Source organism: Bipolaris victoriae (assembly GCF_000527765.1).
Source record: "Bipolaris victoriae FI3 unplaced genomic scaffold scaffold_14, whole genome shotgun sequence".
Taxonomy (NCBI): domain Eukaryota; kingdom Fungi; phylum Ascomycota; class Dothideomycetes; order Pleosporales; family Pleosporaceae; genus Bipolaris; species Bipolaris victoriae.
The window spans coordinates 291,915-316,991 of NW_014575378.1; the positions used below are offsets into that span (position 1 = coordinate 291,915).

At 51.7% G+C, this 25,077-nt stretch overlaps 9 protein-coding genes across 9 annotated transcripts; 3 read left to right on the forward strand and 6 right to left on the reverse strand.

Moving 5' to 3' along the window:
• Positions 1–1,522: 1,522 nt before the first annotated feature.
• On the reverse strand, positions 1,523–6,018 carry COCVIDRAFT_23776 (hypothetical protein; the record flags this gene model as incomplete). The annotated part of the gene is made up of 8 exons (XM_014704537.1): positions 1,523–2,125; positions 2,174–2,215; positions 2,278–2,430; positions 2,484–2,634; positions 2,691–3,443; positions 3,524–4,901; positions 4,958–5,609; positions 5,671–6,018. 8 exons carry the CDS (start codon positions 6,016–6,018, stop codon positions 1,523–1,525), a joined length of 4,080 nt encoding a protein of 1,359 aa, XP_014560023.1.
• A 1,438-nt stretch (positions 6,019–7,456) lies between these two features.
• COCVIDRAFT_90397 (hypothetical protein) lies at positions 7,457–7,973 on the forward strand (the record flags this gene model as incomplete). The annotated part of the gene is made up of 4 exons (XM_014704612.1): positions 7,457–7,490; positions 7,541–7,600; positions 7,706–7,813; positions 7,918–7,973. 4 exons carry the CDS (start codon positions 7,457–7,459, stop codon positions 7,971–7,973), a joined length of 258 nt encoding a protein of 85 aa, XP_014560098.1.
• Positions 7,974–8,606: 633 nt separating this feature from the next.
• On the reverse strand, positions 8,607–10,450 carry COCVIDRAFT_23778 (hypothetical protein; the record flags this gene model as incomplete). Its single annotated transcript, XM_014704538.1, has 2 exons — positions 8,607–10,162; positions 10,285–10,450. 2 exons carry the CDS (start codon positions 10,448–10,450, stop codon positions 8,607–8,609), a joined length of 1,722 nt encoding a protein of 573 aa, XP_014560024.1.
• Positions 10,451–11,012: 562 nt separating this feature from the next.
• On the reverse strand, positions 11,013–12,065 carry COCVIDRAFT_34873 (hypothetical protein; the record flags this gene model as incomplete). The annotated part of the gene is made up of 1 exon (XM_014704613.1): positions 11,013–12,065. One exon carries the CDS (start codon positions 12,063–12,065, stop codon positions 11,013–11,015), a length of 1,053 nt encoding a protein of 350 aa, XP_014560099.1.
• Positions 12,066–12,517: 452 nt separating this feature from the next.
• COCVIDRAFT_90203 (hypothetical protein) lies at positions 12,518–13,771 on the forward strand (the record flags this gene model as incomplete). Its single annotated transcript, XM_014704614.1, has 1 exon — positions 12,518–13,771. One exon carries the CDS (start codon positions 12,518–12,520, stop codon positions 13,769–13,771), a length of 1,254 nt encoding a protein of 417 aa, XP_014560100.1.
• A 385-nt stretch (positions 13,772–14,156) lies between these two features.
• COCVIDRAFT_90275 (hypothetical protein) lies at positions 14,157–14,906 on the reverse strand (the record flags this gene model as incomplete). Its single annotated transcript, XM_014704615.1, has 1 exon — positions 14,157–14,906. The coding sequence occupies one exon, from the start codon at positions 14,904–14,906 to the stop codon at positions 14,157–14,159; it is 750 nt and encodes a 249-aa protein (XP_014560101.1).
• Positions 14,907–15,126: 220 nt separating this feature from the next.
• COCVIDRAFT_23782 (hypothetical protein) lies at positions 15,127–16,363 on the forward strand (the record flags this gene model as incomplete). Its single annotated transcript, XM_014704539.1, has 8 exons — positions 15,127–15,164; positions 15,280–15,569; positions 15,622–15,686; positions 15,748–15,861; positions 15,914–15,999; positions 16,054–16,102; positions 16,156–16,244; positions 16,309–16,363. The coding sequence occupies 8 exons, from the start codon at positions 15,127–15,129 to the stop codon at positions 16,361–16,363; spliced, it is 786 nt and encodes a 261-aa protein (XP_014560025.1).
• An 885-nt stretch (positions 16,364–17,248) lies between these two features.
• Positions 17,249–19,251, reverse strand: COCVIDRAFT_90296 (hypothetical protein; the record flags this gene model as incomplete). Its single annotated transcript, XM_014704616.1, has 2 exons — positions 17,249–18,406; positions 18,454–19,251. The coding sequence occupies 2 exons, from the start codon at positions 19,249–19,251 to the stop codon at positions 17,249–17,251; spliced, it is 1,956 nt and encodes a 651-aa protein (XP_014560102.1).
• A 1,028-nt stretch (positions 19,252–20,279) lies between these two features.
• Positions 20,280–24,083, reverse strand: COCVIDRAFT_13186 (glycosyltransferase family 2 protein; the record flags this gene model as incomplete). Its single annotated transcript, XM_014704513.1, has 4 exons — positions 20,280–20,371; positions 20,426–20,755; positions 20,808–21,298; positions 21,352–24,083. 4 exons carry the CDS (start codon positions 24,081–24,083, stop codon positions 20,280–20,282), a joined length of 3,645 nt encoding a protein of 1,214 aa, XP_014559999.1.
• Positions 24,084–25,077: the final 994 nt, after the last annotated feature.

Consider the following 25,077-nt stretch of genomic DNA (forward strand, 5'->3'; position numbering starts at 1 on the left):
TCAACTGAGATTCCTTGATGCAAGAGGGCACTGCGGAGTCATCCAAAGGTGGACCGCCCACCAGGGCTACAGCAGAGGCTCACTAGAGAACAGGGCAGCAAGTGAGCCGAAAGCCTATCAGACAAGCGCAAAGGACTCGAGTGAAATGGCAAAGCAAATGTGGTCGGCGAGGCAGCGAATCAAGAGAACCCAACATTCTGGCACCCTGCCATGTACACTCCTGTACATAACCTTGCACATCCATTCTTTTGAGCAAAAAGCTCGTCACGGGCAGCGGCGCAATGGGGCCCGCGTCGCCGACCAATCATGAGTTAGCACGCCAAGAGAAAAATGCCTCGAGTCGGCGTGCCGCAGTGCCCCAAGTGCTCAAGCCGCCCGATGTAACGTTTGTTGAAACTGCGGGAGTAACGTGGGCTGTCACCCTCACAGCCTTGAAGGGGGGAGGGGGGTGAGGGCGCGTGGGCTGCGTAACCAAAACAAATCAAAACAAGCAGTGTCTGTGCATGTCCAAGGTTTGCGCGGGAGATTCTGCATGTCCAAAATCATATCTGACTTGTCTACTATGATCTTCATCCCACTTCCCGCACCTCTCTAACGTCCAAGGCTTATGATCTTCATCATAAAGTCAATCCTTTGGGAAGTGATTGCCTATCCAATTCCCACTTTGAGACGGCCTGCCATGTGGAAACTAACGAACGTGCAATGCAGTTCGCAGATCGGAATCTTGCCCACTTCCTAATCCGAACCGCATGCTCAACCCTTGTGACCATCACCCAAATCCTACACTGTCATCTTTTGCTTCCCCTTTATGCGCGATAAAAAAAAGGAAGAAACAGAGAGAGAAATTGTCAACGTGCGAATGCCAATACTCACCACCCATGTCAATGCCAATGCTACAGTACTACTCATACAAGCCCGCCCTACGCCCGTCCGCCCCAAAAACACTCCCCGAACACGTCGCATTTGCCCCTTCTGAGCGACCTGCACTAATAATACAATGTTGCTTCTTAACGGCAAAAGTAGCCTCCCATTGCACATGACGTCTTCGAGAAGTGCATAGCTGCTATAAGAGGAAAGCCACACTCTTCTTTCTGACATGAGATTGCATGGATATCACCCTCCGTGCTGCTACCGTGAGAGCGGAAAAGCACGTGCTCTGGTGCCTTGGGAAGCCGTACCAATCACCTCAGCCTGGCTGAGCGGCCCCTCCCCCTCCCCCTTACCTCCGCCCACCCCAGACCCAACATCAAACTTTCATAATCTTCTTCATCATCATCATCACTTCCCCAAATCGTGGTCGTAGCTGAGCGCCCCTTGCAAACTGCCCTTGTGCTTGTTTGATTATTCTCAACCCGTCCACTCAAGTGGGAAATCCTGCACGGTTGACGCATGACCTTCTTGGTGGAGTACGCCATGGACCAGCTCCAAAAAAGGAAGGAGCAGCCTTTGCTCTCAATCCTCAGTTGCACGTCAACCTGACGGTATCATCTCGGCTTCTCCCTTTCTTTCAACGTCACTTGCTTCATCGAGCCACTTGCTCAACAATGGTCTGTTCGCTTTCACGATTCCGGACCTGTTGCAGTCCCGGTCGGGGCACGCCCAAGTGATTATTGTCCTCGCTCACGCTGTGAGGCGCATGGTCGGTAGCACCCGAGTCCATCTCGTCCGGCGAGGGCGATTTCCTCGTAATAGAGCCATCCGCGTCTTGTTCGTGCACCAGCTTCTCAATGTTTTCCACTGTCAAAGGCATTGACGGCTCGCTGTGGGGCCCCTCGGACGCCTTGTGATGAAGCAGTTGAGGCCCCACGAGCGAGAAGAGCTTCTCATCCCGCAATTTCCTATCCCTCTCCTCCGCATGGATACGTCGCATGGCTCTTTCACTCTCATTTTCGCTGGACCTGGCAAACGCTGCATCGCTCTGGTAGTGGAGGCGGTCAAGTTCTGCGGTCAGTGCTTGCGCCGTCGTTTCAGATTCCAGAGACATGCCTGCCGTTCGCGGGTGATCACTAGCGCTAAAGCTGTTTCCAGGGTTCGGAACTGTTTTGCTCCGTCGATCCTTGTCATTTGTGCAAGGCGTTTCCCTTGCCGCTTTTCGCCGTCCTTCGAGTGCCCACTTGACAAGCATCTTTTGGTCGTTAGCGACTTCGCTCGTCTGCTTGGGGAACCTACTTACCTTCTCCAGAAGCTTTCCTTTTACTGGCTTCGCCAGATAATCCTGTCAAGTTTCAGCACTTTTCGCTCTTCCATACACTAGCACATGTCTATTCTAGTACTCACATCCATTCCACACGACACGCACTTTTCCTTGTCCCCTTGAATTGCACTAGCTGTCATGGCAACAATAGGAACACCCTGAACCTCGGGCATGTTGCGCCAAGGAGCTTCTGTCCGAATAGCATGCGTGGCAGAGTAACCATCTCGAATGGGCATCTGCAACCATTCGTCAGCTGCCGAGCCAGATCAGCCTTACATGGCTTACTTACCTGGACGTCCATGAGGATGATGTCCGGACGTGGATGTGACGGGCCGAATTCCTTGGCCAGGTATTCAAGTGCTTCCTGGCCGTTCCACACTGCGTTAACTGAAAAGTGCAACTTTTTAATCGTTTTGAGGGCGATTTGCTGATTGATGTGGCTGCAGACGGTTTGGTCAGCAATTTCTTCTATCATGCATTCTGGTGAGAAACCTACTTGTCTTCGACAACCAGCACATGGACATTATGTCTTTCACTCTCAGAAAGACTCATGAACTGATCCGGTATGGCCGACTTGAACATTGGGTAAGCTGAAGTTCCATTGGACACTTGTGGGGTCAATGGTGGCGTATGGCCTTCAGAGCTTCCACAGGAGACCGACATGTCACTCTGAAGTCGATCTGGTATGGACTCCAGATGCACCAACGGAGATTCACCATCCTGTGAGGGGGCTCGGGTGAAGGGGATCCAGAATGTGGCCGTAGTACCCTGTCCCAGCTTGGAGTCAAGCCATATTTGGCCCTTCATGAGCTCAACCAGGTTCTTACTGATAGTCAGTCCTAAGCCAGTTCCACCAAACCTCCGAGCCGTAGATGAGTCTGCTTGACTAAAAGGCTGGAATAGCCGTTTGCGAACCTCTTCTTCAATTCCGATGCCTGTATCGACAATGCTGAAGTTGACTGTGACCGTCTCCTTTGTTTCATGGCTGATAGAAACGGACAGTTGGACAGTCCCTACAGACGTGAATTTGATGCTATTGGTGAGGACGTTGGTAAGGATCTGGCGAAGTCGGCCTGGGTCTCCAATGACTCGTAGATCTGACTGTACTTCGTCCTGGATCAAACTCTGATATTCCAGCCCCTTTCTGTTGGCCGCAAAGGCCATCATCTTGTTAACATCCCTGAGCACCACGCTGAGACTGAACTGCACCTCTTCAACATCCAGCCGCCCGGATTCCACCTTGGAGAAACTGAAAAGGGGTTACAAAGTCAGCAGATTCTTCATGGTGAATACGACATTTAATATTGTTGACAAAGAGAAATGACTTACTCCAATATGTCATTGATCACCGTCAAGAGACTGTTTGCTGATCGATGGATGTTCTCGGCACATTCCTTTTGCTCCTCGTTGAGATCCATATCGAACAGGAGCTCACTCATACCAATAACTCCAGCTATGGGCGTTCGGATTTCGTGGGACATATTGGCCAGGAATTGAGACTTCATCCGGCTGGCTTCTTTCGCTGCTGCCTCATTGGCTAGAAGCCTTGAATTTTCCTTTTCCTGCTCCTTCAGCTGCTCTTCTCTTTCCCGTAGTTCTGTAATGTCCATCGAGACGCCAATAACGCCATCCACAAATGCTTGCCCTTCGATACCTGCTGTTCGCGACGTGCTCATCAGCGGCACTAAGCGGGTTCGGTAATAGCGATTCTCAGACATGTAACCGCCATTAACGATTTCATCCGACTGTTTGCCCTGGAGGATTTCCTGGATTGGCCCGCGCCAACGCTCTCGGTTATTATCAGTAAATGCAAAGACGTCGTATACGTCTCTACCAAGCAGTTGGTCCTTTGGCATGTGTTCGTTGGCATCAATCTCACCCTCAAGCACCTTGACCCGATTATTGCGGTCGATGACCCACAAGACAATTTTTGCGTGTTGGATGACCTGTTGCAGTTGCTCCCTTGTTTGTCGCGCCTCTTGACGTGCCAGCACTAAGTCATGAATGTCAGTGCAGGTGCCGAACCACTTCACTATCCGGCCTGCGTCGTCGTAGAAGGGTACAGCCCGCCCCAACATCCAGCGCCACTGTCCGTCGAAACGTTGACACCTGTATTCTGTGTTGTACTCATCCCCCGTTTTCAGCGAATGGAACCAGCGTTCAGCGGTTGCACGCATATCGTCAGGATGGAATGGAAGCCGCCAGCCTTCGCCCAAAGACCTCTCCACTGTCAAGCCTGTGTAGTCGTACCATCTCTTCGAGAACCAATCGTGCATGCCATCCGGGGTAGTCGTCCATACCATGACGGGCATAAAGTTTGCAATGTACTCAAATTGCTTTTCGTTCTGCTCAATTTGCTCCGCAATCTTCTGGGTGTATTCTGTAACATCCTTGAACACCACAATGCCGCCAAGAAATTCTCCAGTCTCTTCATGGAACACCGGTTCGCCGTTGACTTCGTACACCATCCCAGAGCCTGTCACAGGGTGTCTAATGCCAAGCCGTTGTTTCTCGACTCTTTTCTTGTGGCGGCAGACCTCAATTATAGGGAATTCTTCTATCGGAAGGCGACGTTGGAAGTCTTCAGTCCAACACGAGAACTGCGCAAGGAAATCTCTTTGGTCGCCAGAAAGGTAAGCAGTGTCTTTGGGCACGAGTCGCAGTAGCGCTTTGTTTGGTATACCAAAACTCTCGTCTTTCCACATTGCTTGGGAGGTGTTAACAAAATACAGACATTTGAACGGAAGCAGAGAAGGAACATACCGTAGGCAGGCATAGTAATAGAATTAAGAATGGCATCTTTGAGCTGTGTTGCCTTCTGAAAGACAGATGCGGAATTTGCAATGTCACCCTTGTTTTTGCTAGGAGGACCACGGGGAGGGAACTCTGGCTGCTGCAGGGTGGGCGTGACAACCTTGGATGCAGGATTTGAGCTGTTGTTGGAACGTCGACTTGAAGATGTACTTGAGCCCGAACTGCGCGACTTGTCGAGCCTCACTCCGGTATTTGTACGATTTACCATGCGCGTAGAGGGCTGTGCCTTCTTGGAATTTTGGGCTTGTGTTGCGCTTGTAAAGGTCAACGTGTAGTATTGAGTGTCTTCAATGCTCCATATTGAAACGATGCATGATGCTTGTACTGCGTCATTGTATGATCCTTTTCTGTCACACTTTTTCAGGGTGTCGTCGGAGCCTAGAGCAAGTGGTACGACAACCACATCCATAGATACATCATGTACCGTAGTCCGTGCAAGGTTTGTACTACTCAGAGGCGGCAGAGATTGGGCTTGCTCGTTTCCCTGTTGATAACCGGTGTTGTCTGCAGTGGGTGTGGTGTGCCCGCTCGCCATATAAGAATCTCCGTCTGTGTCCACGTTGTCCGCCACTGCATCGTTTACAACGCAATCGAGGAAGGCCTAGATATGACATGCGTTAGCTGACTCGGATTAAAAAAATACCATGCACATGAACACCAACCTCCCATGTGATCAAGATCGGAGAACCGTTTTGTATAATATCTATACCCAGTTCTCCCATGGTCTTGCCCTGCAAGGCCTCTGTTATGGAGAGATGATGAATACTTTCAAAATCAATGTTGAACAAGCGGCCCATGGCTTCATTGGCTAGTATTACAGTCTTTTGTGACGACAAGACAAGGACTGGGATTGGCAAGTATTGCAGCGCGGTGAGGGATGCAATGGTGGCTGAGGGTGCAGTCAAGTGCATAGACATGGGATCGCTACGTATCGAGCTGGGCGACTCTGGGCGGGAGCGCGACTCCATTGCGAAGTAATCGCCCTCATTGCCGGCGATATCTTCAGTCATTACGGCGACGGGGTCGTGACAAGGTGTATGTAGGTATGCAAGACTGTTTGTCGCACCCTGGTCGGCGCGGAGATAATAGCCGTAGCACCGAAGGAAGGACGCCGGGAGGCTGATCGTCTCAAGGAGACTGGGCGGCGGCGAGCAGCGGGCTTCCTAGCACAGGCATAGGGGCAGTCGCGTGCAACAAAGCGAGAGAGCGAGGAAAGGCTGAAGGCGCCTCTGGGGCTAGTGGGCGGAGTGACGGCGGGAGACGTTAGGAAGAACGCCTGCAGAACAGAGGAGAGTACAGTCGATGGGCACTCGAAGTGGGGATTGAACGACGAGGCGTAGAGGCGGGCAGATCACTTCTAGACCAGACCAATCGATTAGCGCACGGGGCAAAGAAGCTTCTGCCAGCTGCCGAGGCTGCAATGCGTCGAGGATTTTTCTCAGCAGTCGCCCGCCCGGAAGATGCTGCTGTATGTGTGTACTCTGTGTGTATCGGCACATAGACAGGTCAGGAGCAGGGCAGTCACGACAGCCCGAGCGATTCTAGAACGCCATCTTCACCCCCGACCGCTCTCCTGGCGCAAAGAGAATGACGCAACTCTGCATGTTGGCCCAATAGGCGCCAGGACAGTGCACGACCAGCGCTGGCCATGGCCTTCTCTCCGGGCCTGGCCATTCGACTTTTGCAAAATCAACATGCTGGCAGAAGGGTTTGCGATGCAGAAACATGCGCCGGGTCCGCCATGGCCTTAGCGATCAAGCGATCATCGCCGGAACCCTGCACTGTATTCTCGCGGCTCGCGCACATCTTCAACTTGGATCACCCCAACTACACGTGTCAAATTCCACTGATTGCCGATCGGTTTCGTCTGCTTGGGACGCAATCCCTGCATGCATGCATGTAACTGTATTACTTATATCATCAGCGCAACCCACTGTGGTTGATATGGAGACTAATAGCCAAGCACCGCATGATCTAGCATTAGAGAAGGTATAGTATGCACAGCTGTCTTACCATAGAGTATGGCGATTCATATCGAATCCACATCGAGATCGAGCACCTGTCTTGTTTATCACGATCGGATCTCTTTTTTGTCATGTTGCAGTGCACAGTCAAGCATACTGGATGATCTGGCGCATGTCCGATTGTGTGATCACGAGGGCCATATGCATGCACTCGATATAATAGCTACACACATTTTCCTTTGTTTAGCGATCTGACGTGTCCGCAAGTATGCAGAACAATCGTGGAAACGCGACCCATTACTATTTCCCAGATCGGATATGGATGCTTACATAATCCGAAGACCTATGATGCTTGACCCTGGCGAACGACAACTGTCTTTCTCACATGCAGCCGCAGCAACACCACCGCTCTAGTCCTCGTTCCTAGTGCTGCTTTTACAAACGTCACGCCAACCGGCAGGATCACTCAAATCAGACCTTAGATATGTTTTTCTTCGGGCTGGGAGGGCTGTTCTACGGTATTCCTCGTCAAGTCGCATTGGACAGACCAAGTCGCTAACACATCTAGTTGCCGTACTCCTCATCAATGCTATCGCCATCCTCTCCGAAGACCGCTTTCTCGCACGCAGTACGTTTGATCCGATTCGACGCCCACCATCCCTCCTTGTATCCTCCCGCACGCGTACCGGCTATATCAATTTATTTGGGACACACGTATACTGACCATAGACAGTTGGTTGGACAGCATCGGCAGATCCTGGCTTCCCTGGCCAGCGCGATGACTCGAGTGTCAAGGCACGATTGATCAACCTTGTCTCCTCTGTACGAACATTGATGCGGAGTATGTCTACCCCTCCGTCAGCCGCTGGCAGCCATGCTCCCCACACGCAACACTCATGGTTTCCCTGAAAAATGTTCAGGACATATAGACTGACCGCCATGTAGTACCGTTAATGTTCATCAACACCCTTATGATAATATACCTCATCGTTCTTGGATGACCATGGCGCACAAGGAGTCGGAGGACGCTGAGACTGCTATAACAGGCATAATCACAACATTCACATAACGAGATTATAAGACGCCTTGACAGCGCCGTTGCCAGGACATGAATACCTAAAACCACTTCAGGGGTTTTCATGAGCCCAACTGGAGCGGCCGTGTCGGCGGATTTGCATCGTACTTAGCAAGGCGTTGGGGTTATGGGACTCGGCCACTCGCATGTAAAGCGTTTGTGCCATGGAATCTACCACAGCTGTGGATTATGGTTCCGGATGTACAAAATCAAAAGTACGAATTATCTAGTGTTTTTGCCAATTCATATGCAGATGGGCAATAGCACTCATATATATTGTTTACTGTTGAGGCAGATTCAGACACGTAGCAGGGAGACTAGGTCGCCAGTGCGAATTTCCCGAGGAATACAACTCTAAATGTCGCTAGAATACCCTATCGATGCATATCAAGGTCATAACTCTGTGCTTCTGTTTTTTTTTTCCACAAATTACAAGATTCTCTCAAGATGGATTTTTTTAAACTAATAAATACTTTTACCATTGGAAACCTGCTTTCTGATCCGATTTATAAAAAAATTGAACACCACAATTTTATTTCTTACCTTGCGCCACATTCTCTTATAACTTCGCCTGCCCTCCGACCTCCAACAAACTCTCAATCGTCATCTTCCACAACTCCGCCCTCTCTTGACTAATAGCATTCAAATCATAACTCACTCCAAATGCCACAATACCCTCAGCAGTAGTCAAACTTCCCACCAAAAACTCATTCTCCCTCGCCCTAACACCTATATTCACATTTCGGAAATCCGCTGCGAAATCCCTGTCACCCAGATCTTGAAGATTATACGCCCCAGGCTTGAAAAATGTCGCAAGAGATCCTACAGAAGAAACACCGCACGTCGCTCTGAATCCTGCCATATCGGGCAGAAGCGAGCCTTGCGGGTTGCTGTAAGACGAGGAACGTCGTTCAGGCGGCAATTTACCTTGGATAATCTCGATTTGCGCAACATATCCCGTTGCAAGAAGGCGGGCTGGAGAGTGTTTGTCCAGTATACCCGCCGGTCCGGCCGTACCTTTTCCCCTGAGCCGCTTCTGGTAACCCTTTAGTTCGCGGTTTGCGTGCTTGGCTACCAATTTGAATCTGCCTTCGATTGGGAGTTCCGAGGAGAGAAAGGGCATGACGATGCCTTCGCTGAAAGCCAGCATGCATGATTCTGGAGGTGGGGGGTTGACGAACCAGGCGCGCGGGTTTAGTGGGAAGGATGCTGTGAAAGGGGGTTGTTGGGATAAAGGATTGAGGGATTCGTGGATCGACATCATGGCTAGACCTGCGAGAGCAAAGCAGCCGGCGCCTATGGAGACTTGTGCGGAACGGCAGAGCGATATGAGGCGGGAGGATGCAGAAGCGGAGAGTGCGGCGTTGATGTGTCCGCATGACATTGGTGGCCGTGATGAAGCACTGTAGTCAAAGATCTTGTCAAATTTTGGCTCCAATGGCATTGGCACTTCCAGTCTCCGTTCGCGGCGAAGCGGGTTCGTAAATGTCGTTGGTAAGCCTTTGTGTACATGGCGCAACACGCGGATCAAGGCCCAGAACCAGCGTTGCCTTGCTTTGTTCCCAACAATGGGTGGATACAGGTCTTCTTGGGCTACTGGTAGAATGGCCTTTATATTGTCTGCTTTGCGGAATGTCTCGATATCTGCTAAAAGCTCGTGAGGCGACTGGTTCATAATGCGATTGAAGTGACTGAACCAGTTGTACGCCGACAAGCCATCAGATATTTGGTGCGCAATTACAATAAGGAGTCGAAGAGAGTATGTCCCGTTAGGAAGGCGTGTAATTGGTAGAACATGTATTTTCGAGAGGCATTTCCTGGGCTCAATGATTCTTGTCACATTGAAGGCGTGGTGGTAAATTTCTTTGTCATTGACTTCGTCATATGCATCCTCGATCCAAACGATGTTGTCATTGACAGCCTGGATAGCAGCGTCCTGTGTAGAGGGGATATCCACTGCAAATCCACGCATTCCTGTATCCGGGTCGTCATGGACACGTGCCAGAAGAAGAGGGTGCTGCAGGCGAAGGGAAGTCCATGCTAAGGCTATCCTATGCCGGAGTTCATCCTTTGAGAGTTTGTGCTGAACGGCTAAGGTAAATAAACTAGTCATATCTACGAGACGGTTAGTTGATATCGTGACTGATTTGGTTCAGGAATACCACTAAGAGTATTCCGCATAGTCTGGAACAGAGCAAAATGAAGTTGGAGATTGCACAGAAAGCTCACATACATACCTGCCCGACCGCCATAGTATGTGCCATCAGCATCAAAAGAGGTTTCCACTAATCCCAGGGGACGCTGGAACGCTTGATTCCCATTGGGGGCAATTGATGCCTTCCAAACAGCATGGTTGTTTGCATACTTGTCTAGCCAGTGGCTCCGCTGTTGTTGCTGCGCCATTGCGCCTCTAGTTTTCTCTTCCCAGAACAGCTAATTGACTACTGTTATTACCTAGTCGATATACACAGTGAATGCAATGAGTAAGCTAGATAAGGGGTGTGGGAACGGATGAGTGTAAGTGTTCTTATACAGATTGAACATACGTACGTATGGCCGAAGTGCAAGGAAGTGGGCCGGCTTGCTTGTTGCGGTATACTTTTCGGCTTAGCTGATGCGAGTCATGAAAGGTTTAGCGTCATCATGACAGCTGGCGATCAAACTGTATCTAGTCTTGAAGTGCTTCACTACACTTTGACTATGTAAGTTCATTATAGTATATATTGGCTACGAGCCGCAAGAAGCGCATGCTTTATAATACGAATAGTCCAAAAATACTTCCCCCATAGTTTCTAGCAGAGCAAATAGAAGAAAACGCAGAAAACCTCTCGTTTTTAAATTAAATACCAATTTTTCACCTACGCATTTTTCTGTGTAAGTCGGGTATCGCTAAAGCAGTTTTCAGATCCTTGGCCAGCATCTTAATCCTCACATGTAGAGGTTTTGGAGGTTTTGGGCCTGTCTTCTAGACCACATCCTCCATCTCATCTTCACCCTCTGAATCTCCATCACCAGGGCCCTCTGGAGCAGCTGCCTCGGCTTGTTTACTGGTATCACGCTGATTTTCAAAAACGGCTTGGCGCTTCCAGTTACTTGCAAAGGGGCCAGACTTGACAAGCAGTGCAATGTCGCCAAGCACCTCTTTGAGGTATTGCTCCGGCTGTTTGGTGCGCTGCTTGATAGCCTTCATAGGCCAGTACTGATACTCGTCGAATAGAGTATGCAAGAAATCGATGAGATCCGACCTAGCCATACGAGCAGCCTTGTTCTGTTGCGATTTTCCTTTGGTCATAGGTCTGATGAAGTTCTTGAACCGGTTGTTGAGCATGATGGAATTGTTTACATCTGAGACTTCCGTATCCTTGGTAATTATGGTGGTCATGTGAGAGCCTTGAATGGCTTGCTTGATGCGTGCGGCGCTGAAATCTTTGTATTCTTTGGTTTCCAAAGGGTTGGCATTGTACTGTCGCGTCGCATGACCAATCAAGGCGGTCTGCTTAGGAATAGCCTTTTTGTACTTGCTCCGCTTTTGAACGCGCGCCTTGGGATCTTGCACACCGCCAAAGCTCCCTTGGTTCCCCCCTCTACCATAGCCATGACCCCGAAAGCCCGGAAGATCCTTTTCTGTGAAAACATATGTGTTTCCGAGTATTGTGTCGGTGGCTGGCGCAGGATCGAGCTGGAAGGCAGAGGGCAGGTTTGACTTTGCGCGCCAGCGGTCGTTGAGGAAGACACGCATGGGCTTCGTTTTATCGATGCCGCTTGTTGTCGCAAATCCGTAAATTTCTCCGATTTGTATCTGATCGTTGTCGTTTCCATCGGCGAGATCGTCCCACTTTGAAACTGCTTCATACAACCACGGCGGGATGCGCGTGAGCCAGATGTCCTTGTCTGAGCTGTCCTTGCTCATGATCATCTCGCCAGTATCCTCATAGAACTCATCGTCCATAAAGCCGCCGCCTGGGGTAGATGCGTCTGGGTCCATCTTAACATCGGGGTCTGCCTTGATGCCGTTCATGGCGACGTGTGAGAGAGAGATTGTGGCAATAGTGGGTAGCGAGCGGGTTCCTGACTTTCCGGGCAGAGGTAGAGACCGTGATGGTGCTGGAAAAGGGAAAGAATAAAGACGTGGCACAAGGGCGACGAAGGGAGGGTTAGATGTAGGTGCGATGATGAAAGGCAGCAGGCTGTCCATTGTTGGTTGTTCCCGGCGCGCGCTCGCATTAGCGTGCCAAGACCGTTATCGATAATGCGGAGCTGTCGCGCAGCCTCGCGCTTGCCCCAGCTGCCCCACGTCTGTTGCCTACCATTCACACTGTGAACGTAATCCTGACCTTCTCTCGTGAGACCATTGAACAGATTCTCTCATATCGGGTGGTATTATTTGAATTAAACCCATAAATTTACCGCCCATCCACGGTCAAGTGAGCCAACTCCCCGCAATTGTTTCCGTTTGCCCCTCCCAAAGTCATGGCTTCGCAAGCTGTCACCACTGCTTTGCAGGAGATTGAGACAGCGCCTGTTAGCGACAAGCCTTCCCAATACACCGCTCTGCTTCAGCAGATTATCGATTCTTCGGCCAATGTGGCTGCCGACCTAAAAGCATATGCACAAACTCTCCTTGACGACTCACTCGGCATAGTCGTGCTCCGACCACTTCTTGCTGCCTTCGTGGATGCCTTCCGGACACTCAAGGATCCAGATGCCAAGATAGAGATCGGTGAAAGGGTTGTTACACTGCTACAGTCCAAGGGTGCGGGGCAATACGAAGAGCAGGATACACAGATCAAGCAAGCACTAGCAGATGCTTTTGAAGAGAACGAGGATTACAGGCGGTCTGCACAGACACTAGCTACCATCAACCTGGAATCCACCCAGAAGTCCGTCACTCCTGATGAAAAGGCCAAAGTATGGATCCGCATAGTGCGGTGCTATCTGGAAGAGGATGACCCGACGAGCGCGTACACTCATCTTAACAAGATCAAGAACATTATCTTCAGTGTCCAAGATAAGGCGACTAAGGTCATGTTCCACCTTAGTCAAGCCCGTATTCTCGATTCGCAACGCTCCTTCCTGGACGCTGCGCAAGCGTACTACGGCATAAGCAATGAGCCCCTGGTGGACAGTGAGGAGCGAGATGGATTCCTTGGACGGGCCATTATATGTACAGTCCTCGCACCAGCAGGTCCTCAGCGAGGGAAGATGTTGGCCAAGCTATACAAAGACGACCGAGCCAGTTCTGCGGATGACTTCGCAATCCTGGAGAAGATTTTCTTGAATCGTCTGCTTACGCCTGCTGAAATCAAAGCCTTCTCTGCCAAGCTGGATCCGCACCACCTTGCACGAGGCTCAGATGGCTTGACAGTATTGGACAAGGCTATCCTTGAACACAACCTAGTCGGCGCATCAAAACTATACAACAACATCGGATTCGACCAGCTTGGTGAGCTGTTAGGCATTGACGCAGAAAAGGCCGAGGACTACGCAGCCAAAATGTTGGAGCAAGGTCGTCTGGCTGGGTACATTGATCAAATAGACCGTTATGTCTTCTTCGAGGGAGAGGCAAGTGGAGAGCGCAAGACGGGCCATGCGGAGCGAGTAGTGGGTAAGGAGCTGCGCAAATGGGACGCCAATGTGACCGGATTGGCAGAGGAGGTAGAAAAGGTCACATCGATGATCCAGAATCAACACCCAGACTTCTATGCGGCGCAGGTGGTACATTAAAAGCAATGGTCTAGCGAATAGCGAACTCAGTCAGAGGTTATTGAAGCATAATTGGCGTACGGGGATCACACAATACCCAACTGTATAACTGGTTACGATACAGAACATAGTATTCAGACTTATCAAGTGCGAATCTTATGTGTTTTCTTCTCTTGAACGGCACTACTCTAGTCTTGCCCACATGTCGTTTTGCAGACCCAACATTCCAGGATATATCAAAAGGTATTGAAAACTCTCTGCGTGCGTGCATTCCAAGGGTTTCTCCATTGAGTTGGTTGCTGTAGATTTGGTCGAGTTAACTATCGATACATGTACATAATCAAGGATTCGTCGTCAAGGCATTGCGACCTTGCATCTTCCAATGCATACCCCTCCCCTCATACCACTATTGTACACTCTGTTCTCCGCCCTCTTGCGCCAACGCTGCCTCATACTCCTCCAGACTCTTAACCTCCAACTCACTAACCTTCAGCACTGTAAAGTGCAACTTGCTCTTTACATGCTTGACATGTCTCCGCCGCCTCTTGGTCTTTTCCTCAACCCGCAATGGCTCGCTCTCGACGCCGACAACGCGCGCTCTGCAAGTGAATAACCGTTCATCCAAATAGTACACTTTTTTCCCGTGGTCCGAGGTCCCCTTGACGGCCTCTGGCGCTTTTAATGTGTAGTCTCGTGAACCAATGTGTGTGGCGCGGTTAAGACGCAGGATATCACCAGGGCGGACGTTCGGCATTTGGAAAGGAAGACGAAGGGTGTCGCCACGAGTTAGGAGATAGGGTCTTCCGTGGAGATGTGCGGTTATATAGTGTGCTGGTTGCATTTGCAGGAGCGGGAGGAGTGTTCGGATGGAGGGTGTGAGTGTCGTTGAGACAATGTCTGATCGAGCATGTGGCGACGCTTTGATATTTTCAGAGGTAGCAGGTTTAGAGGCATTTGCTGGCAGAGGTTGAGGGGTTTTCGAGCGCTCCTTGGCTTCCTGTGATATGCGGTGGCCGGATTGGATAAGCGGCTCTGGTGTATTTGATGTGTCGAGGTTGTGCGATATTGTTGTTACTCCTGCGCGGAGAATCGTGGGCTGTATTATCGACCTCGACTCGAGGAGAGCATTGCGAGCGGTGCGAGCGAGTAGCGCCATTGTTGCGTTTTGTGCGGGTCGCAATGGCTGGCAGACTGCCGGGGGATTTGATAGAATCTTGGTGGTTGCGGAGGTCCGATGTTGAAGATTCCCGCATGGCTGCGCGCTAGTGGGGGCTAGCGCCGATTTTTTTGGAGAGGCAAGTTGCGCTCGCTGTTGTAGGGCGACTTACTCCACTCCACCACTACCCTACCACACCTAGCACAGAGAGGTAGTCACCATGCCTCAGAACGAGTACATTGAGCGCTTTACGAAGCAGTACGTTTGTGCCCGCTGCCCATGTTGCCACCCACCCGCAGACGCTTCGCGCATCGCAAATACCGAGGCTGCACCACCTGGCAAATGAAGAATCTGGCTAACAGCCCCATCCTAGGCACGGAAAGCGCTTCGATCACGATGAACGCCAACGAAAGAAGGAAGCTCGTGAGGGCCACAATGCGTCCAAGAAGGCCCAGAACCTGCGTGGATTGAGGGCGAAGCAATATGCCGAGAAGCGTAGGAAGGAGAAGATTCAGATGAAGCAGAAGATTCGCGCCCACGAGGAGCGAAACGTCAAGTCGAACGAAGCTCCCGAGCCTGCTACCGAGGCACTGCCTTCCTACCTCTTGGACCGCTCCAACGAAAAGAATGCCAAGGCTTTGTCCTCTGCCATTAAGCAAAAGCGTTAGTAAATCATGTGCACTAATTATCTGCACGTGCTGATGCTGTGTTCTAGGAAATGAGAAGGCTGCCAGGTTTTCTGTACCACTTCCAAAAGTCAAGGGTATCTCTGAGGAGGAGGTAAGAAGCGCCAATTGCACGGGTTTTGTGCGGGACATGCGCTAACTTTGTACCTCTCTAGATGTTCAGTGTTGTCAAGACGGGTAAGAAGACGAAGAAGAAGTCTTGGAAGCGAATGATCACCAAGCCTACTTTTGTCGGTCCTGGCTTCACTCGTCGACCTGTCAAGTATGAGGTTCGTACAGCTATAGCTCAGCGCACAGAACGCATACTGACAGTGGATCCAGCGCTTCATCAGACCTATGGGATTGCGTTACAAGAAGGCGAACGTCACGCACCCTGAACTCAACGTAACAGTCCAGCTGCCAATTATGTATGTCATTTTGAAACCATGTAAAAGGAAGACAACATGCTAACACCATCACAGTTCGGTCAAGAAGAACCCACAGCAGCCACTGTACACTCAGTTGGGTGTGGTATGTTTTCTCAGACTCCTGTTCGCGAACCACTTGATGCTAACGATTATCAGTTGACAAAGGGTACTATCATTGAAGTAAATGTCTCCGAACTCGGACTTGTGACTGCTGGAGGAAAGGTTGTTTGGGGTCGCTATGCTCAGTACGTTGATGCCCATGAATTGATATTTACCCAGGAGCCAAACGACTAACACATGGACCAACAGAATCACCAACAACCCTGAAAATGACGGGTGCTTGAACGCTGTTTTGCTCGTCTAAGGCTCTACCCCAAATGGCGGAACTGTGCATTTGACGGCGTTGAGGGTTTTGGTCCTATCACATGATTCGAAGGCGTTGAGGCGATCATACACAGAGTCTTTTTGTAGAAAGGATATGAGGAAAATTTTTGCTAGGCAAAGGCTGGGATGAACGATGCCGATGATGCAAAGATATGTTGAAGGGGGAAGTTTGGGAAAGGGAAAGAGAAAGAGAAAACTCGCAAAATTTAATTCGTAACATGAAATGCACAAAAGAAAACAAGGAAATATATCACATCGGGGAAAGTACAGCATATCGCCCACTTTTTTTTTTCGATGTGACATGTGTACGAAGCAAAGAATGAGAAGCCTAGAAAAACGACAGATTTGTTCAAAGAGGACAGAAAAAGTAAAGGGAAAAAAAAAGTCTAAATGTGATTCAAAATGCCCCTAAATGCCCATCATGGTATCATCCACCCCTATGTTTTTCCTCTCAAAATGCCATTTGCCATATGCCTTTGCATAACGCAAGCAAGAAAGAAATCCGAGAAAAGAAAAGAAGGAAAAAATAATAATAATATAACGGCATGAAACGTGTTTGCCAAGGGAAGGGGAAAACGAAGAGGAAAAAGAAACAACAACAACAACGAAAGGTGTAGAGAATGCTTCGTCCTTACGTGGTAGTAGTTCCAATCTCCAGCAACAACAACGAAAAAAAAAGGCCAAGGGGGGATTTACCTCCCCCCGCTCAGAAAGAATGGGTAGGTATCAAACTACTACACAACACTGTAGCTGACTGGAGAAAAAAAAAAAGAGAAAATCCTATACCATTTGCATATTGGCCTCTCCCCCTTCATATACCAAAAGTGTGTTCCAAATTTTTTTCATCTACAAAAAAAAGTCACCGTTAAACAACGACGTTACTTAAATCGACGTTTCGCCGTCGACGCGCCACATCTCCGCCATGAACTTTGCCACAAGCCTGACTCAGCACATCGTCGTGTGCCCAATCGGTAGCGATGTCGTCCCAGATTTCGTGGTCGAGGCTATTACGCCTGGCGGATGCGTCGGGCCAGCCCGCTCGCTCAAGCTCGATGATGCCGCCGAAGCGCTTCTCGCCGTTGGCAATGAAGAGGGATTGGCCATCTGGGGTAAACGCTGCACCGCCGACGGGACCGAAAAAGTCAAAGACCTGCTTTGACTCCCAGGTTTGCGCGTTGATGATGTTGATGTAGTCGTCTGCTTCGGCGGCGACGAGTACGCGGGGACCTGAGCCCAGGGGCGAAAAGTGCAAAGAGCGTGGGACGGCGAGTTCGCTCTTCATGACGGCCAAGGGTTCGCGCCAGTAGCGTGCGTCCCAGACGACAATGGTCGAATCCTGGGCGGCTGTTGCAACGTGGATGCCATCGTCTGCCCAGGCACATGCAAATGCGTCGTCTGCGTGCGTGTTTAGTGTTTCGAATGCTTCGCCTGTCTCGGCGTTGGTGATGAGAGTTTCCTGGAAATCCCCCACCACGACTCGCAGCCGTCCGTTGGGCGAAGTGGCTGAGCAGTTGACGGCTGCCGAGTAGACAAAGGTGTTGGTAAATGTATTTGTGGCGCAGTCCAGAATGCGGAGGTGATGATCATTGGAACACAAGACAGCCTGTGGAGAGTAGGTCCGCCGCGAATCAAAGAGGTGCATGTGGTTGACTATGCGCGATTTGGTGTCGGTTACAAAATCTGTGGTGCGGCCAAATGTGCATGATGATCCGTAGGTAGATGAGAGGTCCGTGATTACATACTCACCCTCGAAGGCGCCAGCAATCAGGACGTTGTCTCGAGAAGCAATGGTGGTCACTGAGCCATCAATAGCTATGCGCTTGCTAAGGTCTACGACGACATCGGCAGGGGCCCCTTGGGCGTCTGTACGGTAGACGCGGTGGCCATAGGCATAGTAGATGTCATTATGGGATGTGGCTGTCAGGACGTTCCGTAACTGGAAATGAGGAACAAAGACGCGGGGAGTGGTGTTGATTCTGGCGAAGTTGAAGAAGACGTCTGTGTTTGGGGTAGGAGCTATGCTCTAAAATGTGTTAGGTAAAACCACAAAGCACAAAGGAGCTCTGGTACCTTTCGGACTTGCTTCAAACCAGGCGACAGCTTCTCACTCTCGAATTCAAATCGCGACTCTCGTACAGCCGAGCGCGTAGTCTTGCGCACCTCCCAGTCGATGCCTTGGTAGTCGTAGTGGTCACATTTGAGGTCGTCACGGGCGACTGTGTTTGGAACGTGGATAAGGTCGAGTCCGGGAACGATGGCCTTGTCTGGGTTGAAGTAGTGGTGGAAGTAGGAGGTGATGGGACAAAATGCGCCCTTGTCCTGAATGCTCAGATGTGGTTCGTTGAGCGTGGGTGGTGGCTCAAGTGCAGGGTCTCCACTGGACACATGGCTCATGTAGATTGGGGGTGCAGGAATGTGGGTAGTGGAAGTGTTGTGAGGTGTGCTGGATACGTCGAATATCTCAAAGGGGTGGTATGCGACGTAGGCGGGGTGGACCTGGGATAGGAATGTTTGCATGTGCATTTCGACCGCGGCATCGTCCTGGCCCTGTTCTTCGTCTGGCCCGAGGGCGCCCTGTGGTGGGGGCATGTCTTCCATGAATTGCTGGTAGTCTGCTAGCGATATCCCTCCGTCATAACCATCGTCATCGTCGTCGTCGGCGTCGTCGTTGTGGTTGTCGTCGGCATGGTCAGCATGACTGGTGGGCGGACTGTTGTCTGACAGTGTCGCCAGGGTCACTGCAGCAGCCAGGGCATCGGGCGAGTGAGGACAGTCGCCAGGGGCTGGGTGGATATGGGGCGGCGTTGTGGCATCTGTCGTGGTGAAGTGTGGCGCGGTCCAGTCGTGGTGGGCTTGCGTGCTGGCCATCGACGCCCGCTGTCGGCCGTATTGCCGGTGTCGCGGGGCCGCCGAGGCAGTGATGGAAGGCGACTGTGGGCTGCGATGGGCGCGGTGTAACCGGTGCAGTCGTCTTCAACAGGCGGCTGGGCGCAATGTGGGTATGCTGGTCTGTAGAGACAGTGTCCAAGGGTGTGGGGAAGAAGGAGAGAGACGACCAGGCCTTCGCATACAGGGCCTCGGGCTCGGCAGCGTCAACCAGCCACGACAAAAGACAGCGAGTCTAGCGTGTGGGGTCGCTGTGGCTGCCACCATGCACCGCTGTCTGTCATACATAACCCATTATCGTCCCTCTGCCTCCACTCTACACATGGCCCCCCCCATGGGCAAAAGTGGTCGCCGACGTGCCCCACGCACCGTAGCACAACTCGCATGGCACTGCCAACACGACAACAACGAGAATGCAGTGCCCACTCGTCGTTGCACAATCACACAGGCACTTGGTCTTGTCAGGCCTCTTTTGGGATGCAGGCAGCACACTACCCTGCGTCGGCCTAGTCCCTTGGGGCCAGGAAGGTGACGCCACCACTGCTGCCAGACGGTTGCACTGCAAACCCCTCGGACCAATCTGCCTGACGGCGTGTGAGTGGTGGGCAAGAGCGTTGCCCGACTACGACAGAAAAGCCGCCACAAGGCGTCTGACGGCGCCATCCAAACGGCCTTCACCATGCACAAGGCTGAAACGCAACACTGCACATCCCTACACAGGATTTCATATCATATGGCATTACATTCATTCTAGGCAGCCTCTCCGCCGCCCATGTACAGTATTACTAATATACGTAGCGTCTACATAAATGACGGCACAATGCAAAGTGGGAATCTCCGAAAAATACAATATGCCCCTTGACAATCATACATGTAACCCGCGTAAACAAGAACAGCCCCCTGCACAATGTAGTAGCCAACGTGGTACAAAAATAATGCACTTTTCCCTTGCTCCCCCCTATCGGCTACACAGCGCCTCCCTGGCCTGCTACATGACACTGCACAATCAATCAATTATCATAATACTGGTCATATCCCTGTCGCTGTTGGTGCTGTGGCCATCCGCCAGCCGATGTCGCCGCTGGTGTCTTCAGTCTCCGCTCTGTAGGGGTCCATCGTTAGTCACAACATCACCTCAACGACAAGTCTATCTTACCTGCTTCAAAGTCTCGCCACCTGCGCATTGTGATCTTGCTACTGTCAAATTCACCCTCGTACTCCAATCCTGCCTTCTTCGTCGTTTCCCCAGCCGTCTTTCGAGTATCGCCCCAACTGAAGTCGTCGAACTTCCAGAAGGCGTATGTCGGCAGGACAAAGTTCCAAACGGGCAGCGACAGCAGGTAGACAAACATCCAGGCAACATACGACCACCGATGTGCTGTGATAATAATGAGAACCGCAGGTAGACCGAGAATAAGCGCAAGAAGAACCAGAGGAATCACAGGCGCTTCTGTGTGCTGTATAGCGGCTTTGATAGAAATGGCAACTAGACGCCGTCAGCAAAGTTGTCATTGAACAAAAAGGTGCCAAAAACTTACTGAGGTAGAATGTAAAGGCAATGGCGGCGGGTAGGACCAGGGTTCCCATCAGCTCGATGAAGACGACAAACTGCATGCTGAAGCAGAAGGTACCGCACAAATCTCGTACCAGTACCAACTCCATCAGGTTGTGGACAGTACTATTGATCCATCGTCTACGTTGCGACAGTAAGACTTTGAACTCGTCCGGAACCGTGGTCTTGCACACAGCTTGAGGCACAAACACCTGCTTTCGCTTGGGGAACGTCTTGAGCATCAGCGTCGACAGATAACGGTCCTCACCCAATAGCAGCAAATTCTTCTTGTGCAGCGTATCCACCACGTTCTCAGAGTAGTGTTCGACAACATCAGGATTGGCCAGAATGGGGACCCAGTAGTTTTGACCGCCCTTGGGAGCCTTGATGCGGTACATGCAGAAACATCCGGGAAGACAAGTGACACCACCAAAGACCGACTCAAACGACTTGGCCAGATGGTGAGAGATGAAATACCTATCACAGTTAGCAGGGTATTCCCCGAACATACGAGAAAGAAAAACACTTACTCAAAGACCTGAATCATAGAAACCCACGAGTCCCGCTTGTTGGCAATCTTGGTCTCACCGCAGAGTCCCATGATATCTGGGTCCTTTACCATGGCCGAAATCATGTGCGTCAAACTGTCAGGGAATACCTTGGTATCGGCGTCTACCATGAGTACTATCTCGTAGAAATCGGGAGAAATGCCAGTGATTTTCCAGATACCGTTGAACATTTCAAACTCGAGCTCCGTCATACGCTCGTCAAACATGACCTTTTGCAGGAATGACATGAGAATAATTTGACTGTCGCGCTTGCCACGGTTACCAGGTTTGGAGTTCTTAGCCTCGTCGGGAGTGCCACACTTGACAACCAGCATCATCGGAACACGCTGTTGCTTTCCAACAGGGATGCGCGTCGTCTCGCCATAGTCGTAGAAACCAGAGTAGATCTTAGCCATGTTGTGTCGCTTGGAACCGCTGGCAACCGCGACATAGGAGTAGGCCTGGACTTCATGCGGCAAGACTGCGTGATCCTTCATCATGCCAAGGCAGACTTCGGGTGTCGTCATGTCTTCTCCGTGTCCCTTGATCATACCATCGCAAATAACGAGAATCAACTTGTGGCTGTTGGGATAGTCGGTCGTGGCAATAGAGTCGAGTGTAGTTCGCAGACCTTCAGGGCCCTCAGAGTATGCAGTAACCAAGCAGATTGTGTGAGCTAGGGGGTATCCAAAAGGCTGCCACTCGGGAGGAGGTTGGGGTACAACAGCTTCATGAGTGAATCCTGAGGGCCCTGAGCCTTCAGTGCTGGAAAACTGGTTCGTTTCGGTGCTGTTAGAGAAATACATATCAGACCCAGGCTCCTGCGATGCTTGCGTGCTGTGTCTACCGTCGACGCCTAGTGTGCCGTGGCTGGCATTTAGTTGTTTGTACATGGGACCGCTGGATCCAAGCAGACGAGATGCAGCACTTTGACTTGTCATTGTTGTTGGCGGGGCGCGGGTCTTGGTGTTCTTGTCAACAGAGTATGGGCTAGTGAACCTTGATGTGGCCGGCAAGAAACTACCTCGTTTGGCTGTACGGTCGGAGCCAGAAACTGATTCGAGGAGTTTTGGCGGGGGGCGATAAATGTCATCACTCCATTCTTCAATCTGCTGCTTTCGCTTCTTGGAGTCGACCGGGCCCAGAGATGTTTTGGTGGCACCAAACTTCTTACTGATGAACCATTGGAATATCAAAGCGAGGACGAACTTGGCCAAGACAACAGCCAAGATGAAAACGAGCGAAACGTAGAGAACAACCTTGGAGGCGATGCAACCAATACTCTCCGTGTCAATGGAGCCGACCTTGATGATTTCAGTAAAGCATCGCGCAACCTGCTTCTCGTAGCTGGACGAGAAAGCACGCGTGACGTCTGCACCACGAACGGCTGGGTTTTGGCGGATTTCATCGAAAATGGGTGGAATCTCAACTGCGGTTCGGTTGAAGAAATCGAGCAGATTCAGATCCAGCACATCACCACCCCATACCATGAGGTTCCTCGAGGAGTTGCGAATGTCGTCCCAGGTAAAAAAGACATCTCCAGCATCACGCAGACTGTAGAAAGCCCTACGAGCCGAGTCCGAAGTATGACACATGTAGCCATTGTACTCCAGAAATGTCGTGTTGGGCTTGGAGGAGCCGTCCTGGTTGAACAGCCGGCAGGGGAAGTACCAGGCCAGGTCTCCATTGTCGTCTGTAGGGATACCAGAGTTGGGCTTTTCCTTGATGAGGCCCTTGCAGGCGCCGTTGACGTTTTGGAACAGGAAGCTGGCATCTTGACCACCGTGCTTCTCGGGAAGGTCGAAGAGAACGTTTGCGTTTTCCGGGATACCACGAGCGCGGGGATGTTTGGACTGAGCAAGATCATAGGCTTCACCATGGATGATGAGGTATCCATTACCAACTTCGTTGGTCCTGAGGCGGGCGCTACCTCCGGCGGGGCAAACGGTCTCGGTAAAACCAAAAGTCAAGTATCCGACGAATGTGCAGATGACCAAAATGATGCTGACCAAACCAACCTTTTCTCGCCAAGCACGCTGCTGTGCTCTTTGTGGCTTTCCAAAACACTTGAGAACAGCATTGGGGCACCAAAAGGTGATGATTGCGCAGTAGACATTCCACAGACTAGGTGGCCGCAGCTTGTCCTGCTCTTTCTGGCGCTGTTTCTGGCGAGCCTCCATGGTCTTGCTTCGCGCCAGCTTTCGCTGTACCTGTGGCTCGGCATTGTCGTCGAGCGGAGCGTCTTTGTCGTTGTAGCCGCCGCCAGAGGCGTTTCGCATATGGGGTGGCTTCAGGTCGGTGCTGTCTGAGCTTACGGTTTCGGCCTCGAGACTGTCCTCCATGATGGGATCATTGCCGGTTGTCGAGGGTTGGACGTCCATGCGCTGGGCATGCTTGCGATAGTGGTAGTTGGGGTGACTCGGATCCATTCGCTGGCGCTCGGGTCTGATCAGGCTGCGCTTCCTGCCCAATGCTGGGCCTGGAGCGTGTTGCTGGCCCCGCATGATGGGGTCGCGCTCCATGGGAACAGGAGCGTCTGGGGTTGGCATCGGGCGTGAGTGGGCAGTGGCATGGCTTTTGCTGTGTGTGCGGTCGTGGGAGCGGGAGCTCTCGACGTCCGACGTCCTCCGGCGGCGGGATTGTGAGCTTCGATGTGAGTGCCGTCGCTCCCGCCGGGGAGACGAGGGCTCTGGGCGCTGGGGCATGGACGACATGGTGCAGGAAGGCGCGGACCCAGGCGTCGTTACACAGTGCGACTGCGGGGGGCGCGTGTTGGGGGTGGGAAGAATAGGCGCAGCGGGTCTATGAGGTTACCAGCAGCAGCAGCAGTGTTTGCGGTGCTGTGTCGGAGTGCAGGGGTGGTGGCGGTGGATGGGAGAAGAGCGGGCGTGGTGGATTGGGCGGTCCAGCAAAGGGCAGCCGGCCAATCGAGGCAGCAACGAGCGTGTCGGCCAGTGGGGGGGAGGTGAGGCAGAGAGAGCGAGCGAGTGAACAATAGGCGAATAAACACAGCGAGAGACGGTCAAGCAGACGAACGAGCGAAAGGCGGCAGTACCCTGGCAGCGGTGTTGCGAGGTCAACAGCACCCTTGATAGATGGGGCTATGGGGCGACGAGGAGCGTTCCCCCCTGTCAGTGGCTCGATGGCCCTCGCCCATGCGCGAATCGCATGGCGGCCGTGAGTTATTTTCAGCCTTGTCCCGTTCCCCCAGCTACGGCAGACTATTCTGTACATATTAACACAGTTGCTGCTCCAGAGGCCCAGCCAGTGCTGGCTGACGGCCGCCGCTCCCCTGCCCAGGCATTGCATGCCGCCGCCCTCTCATGGCGCCGTTGGTCGAGTAGCAGCCAGTAGCCAGGCACGGGCGCCCATGGCTGGCTGGCTGCATGTCTGCTCAACCTCGTCGTCCCGCTCCCCTGCCGCACATTAAGGACCGCCTCCCTTCTCGACGCTGCGTGTTCCAAACTGCTCGACATGGATGTTATTTTTTTTCCTTCTTTCTTTCTTGCGTGCACTGTCGCCATGCCGCGGAGTGGGCGGAACAGGTGGCTACCGTGGGGTTGGCCTATTTGGCCGAGCGTGACATGGGACGAGGCCAGCACAAGCCTCTATGATGACATTTTAGGTGCTGACAGCAACCTCCCCATCCGTCCACTCTCCGCAGTATTGGTATCCACGCGTTACAACTACTTAGTTGCTAGCACTCAG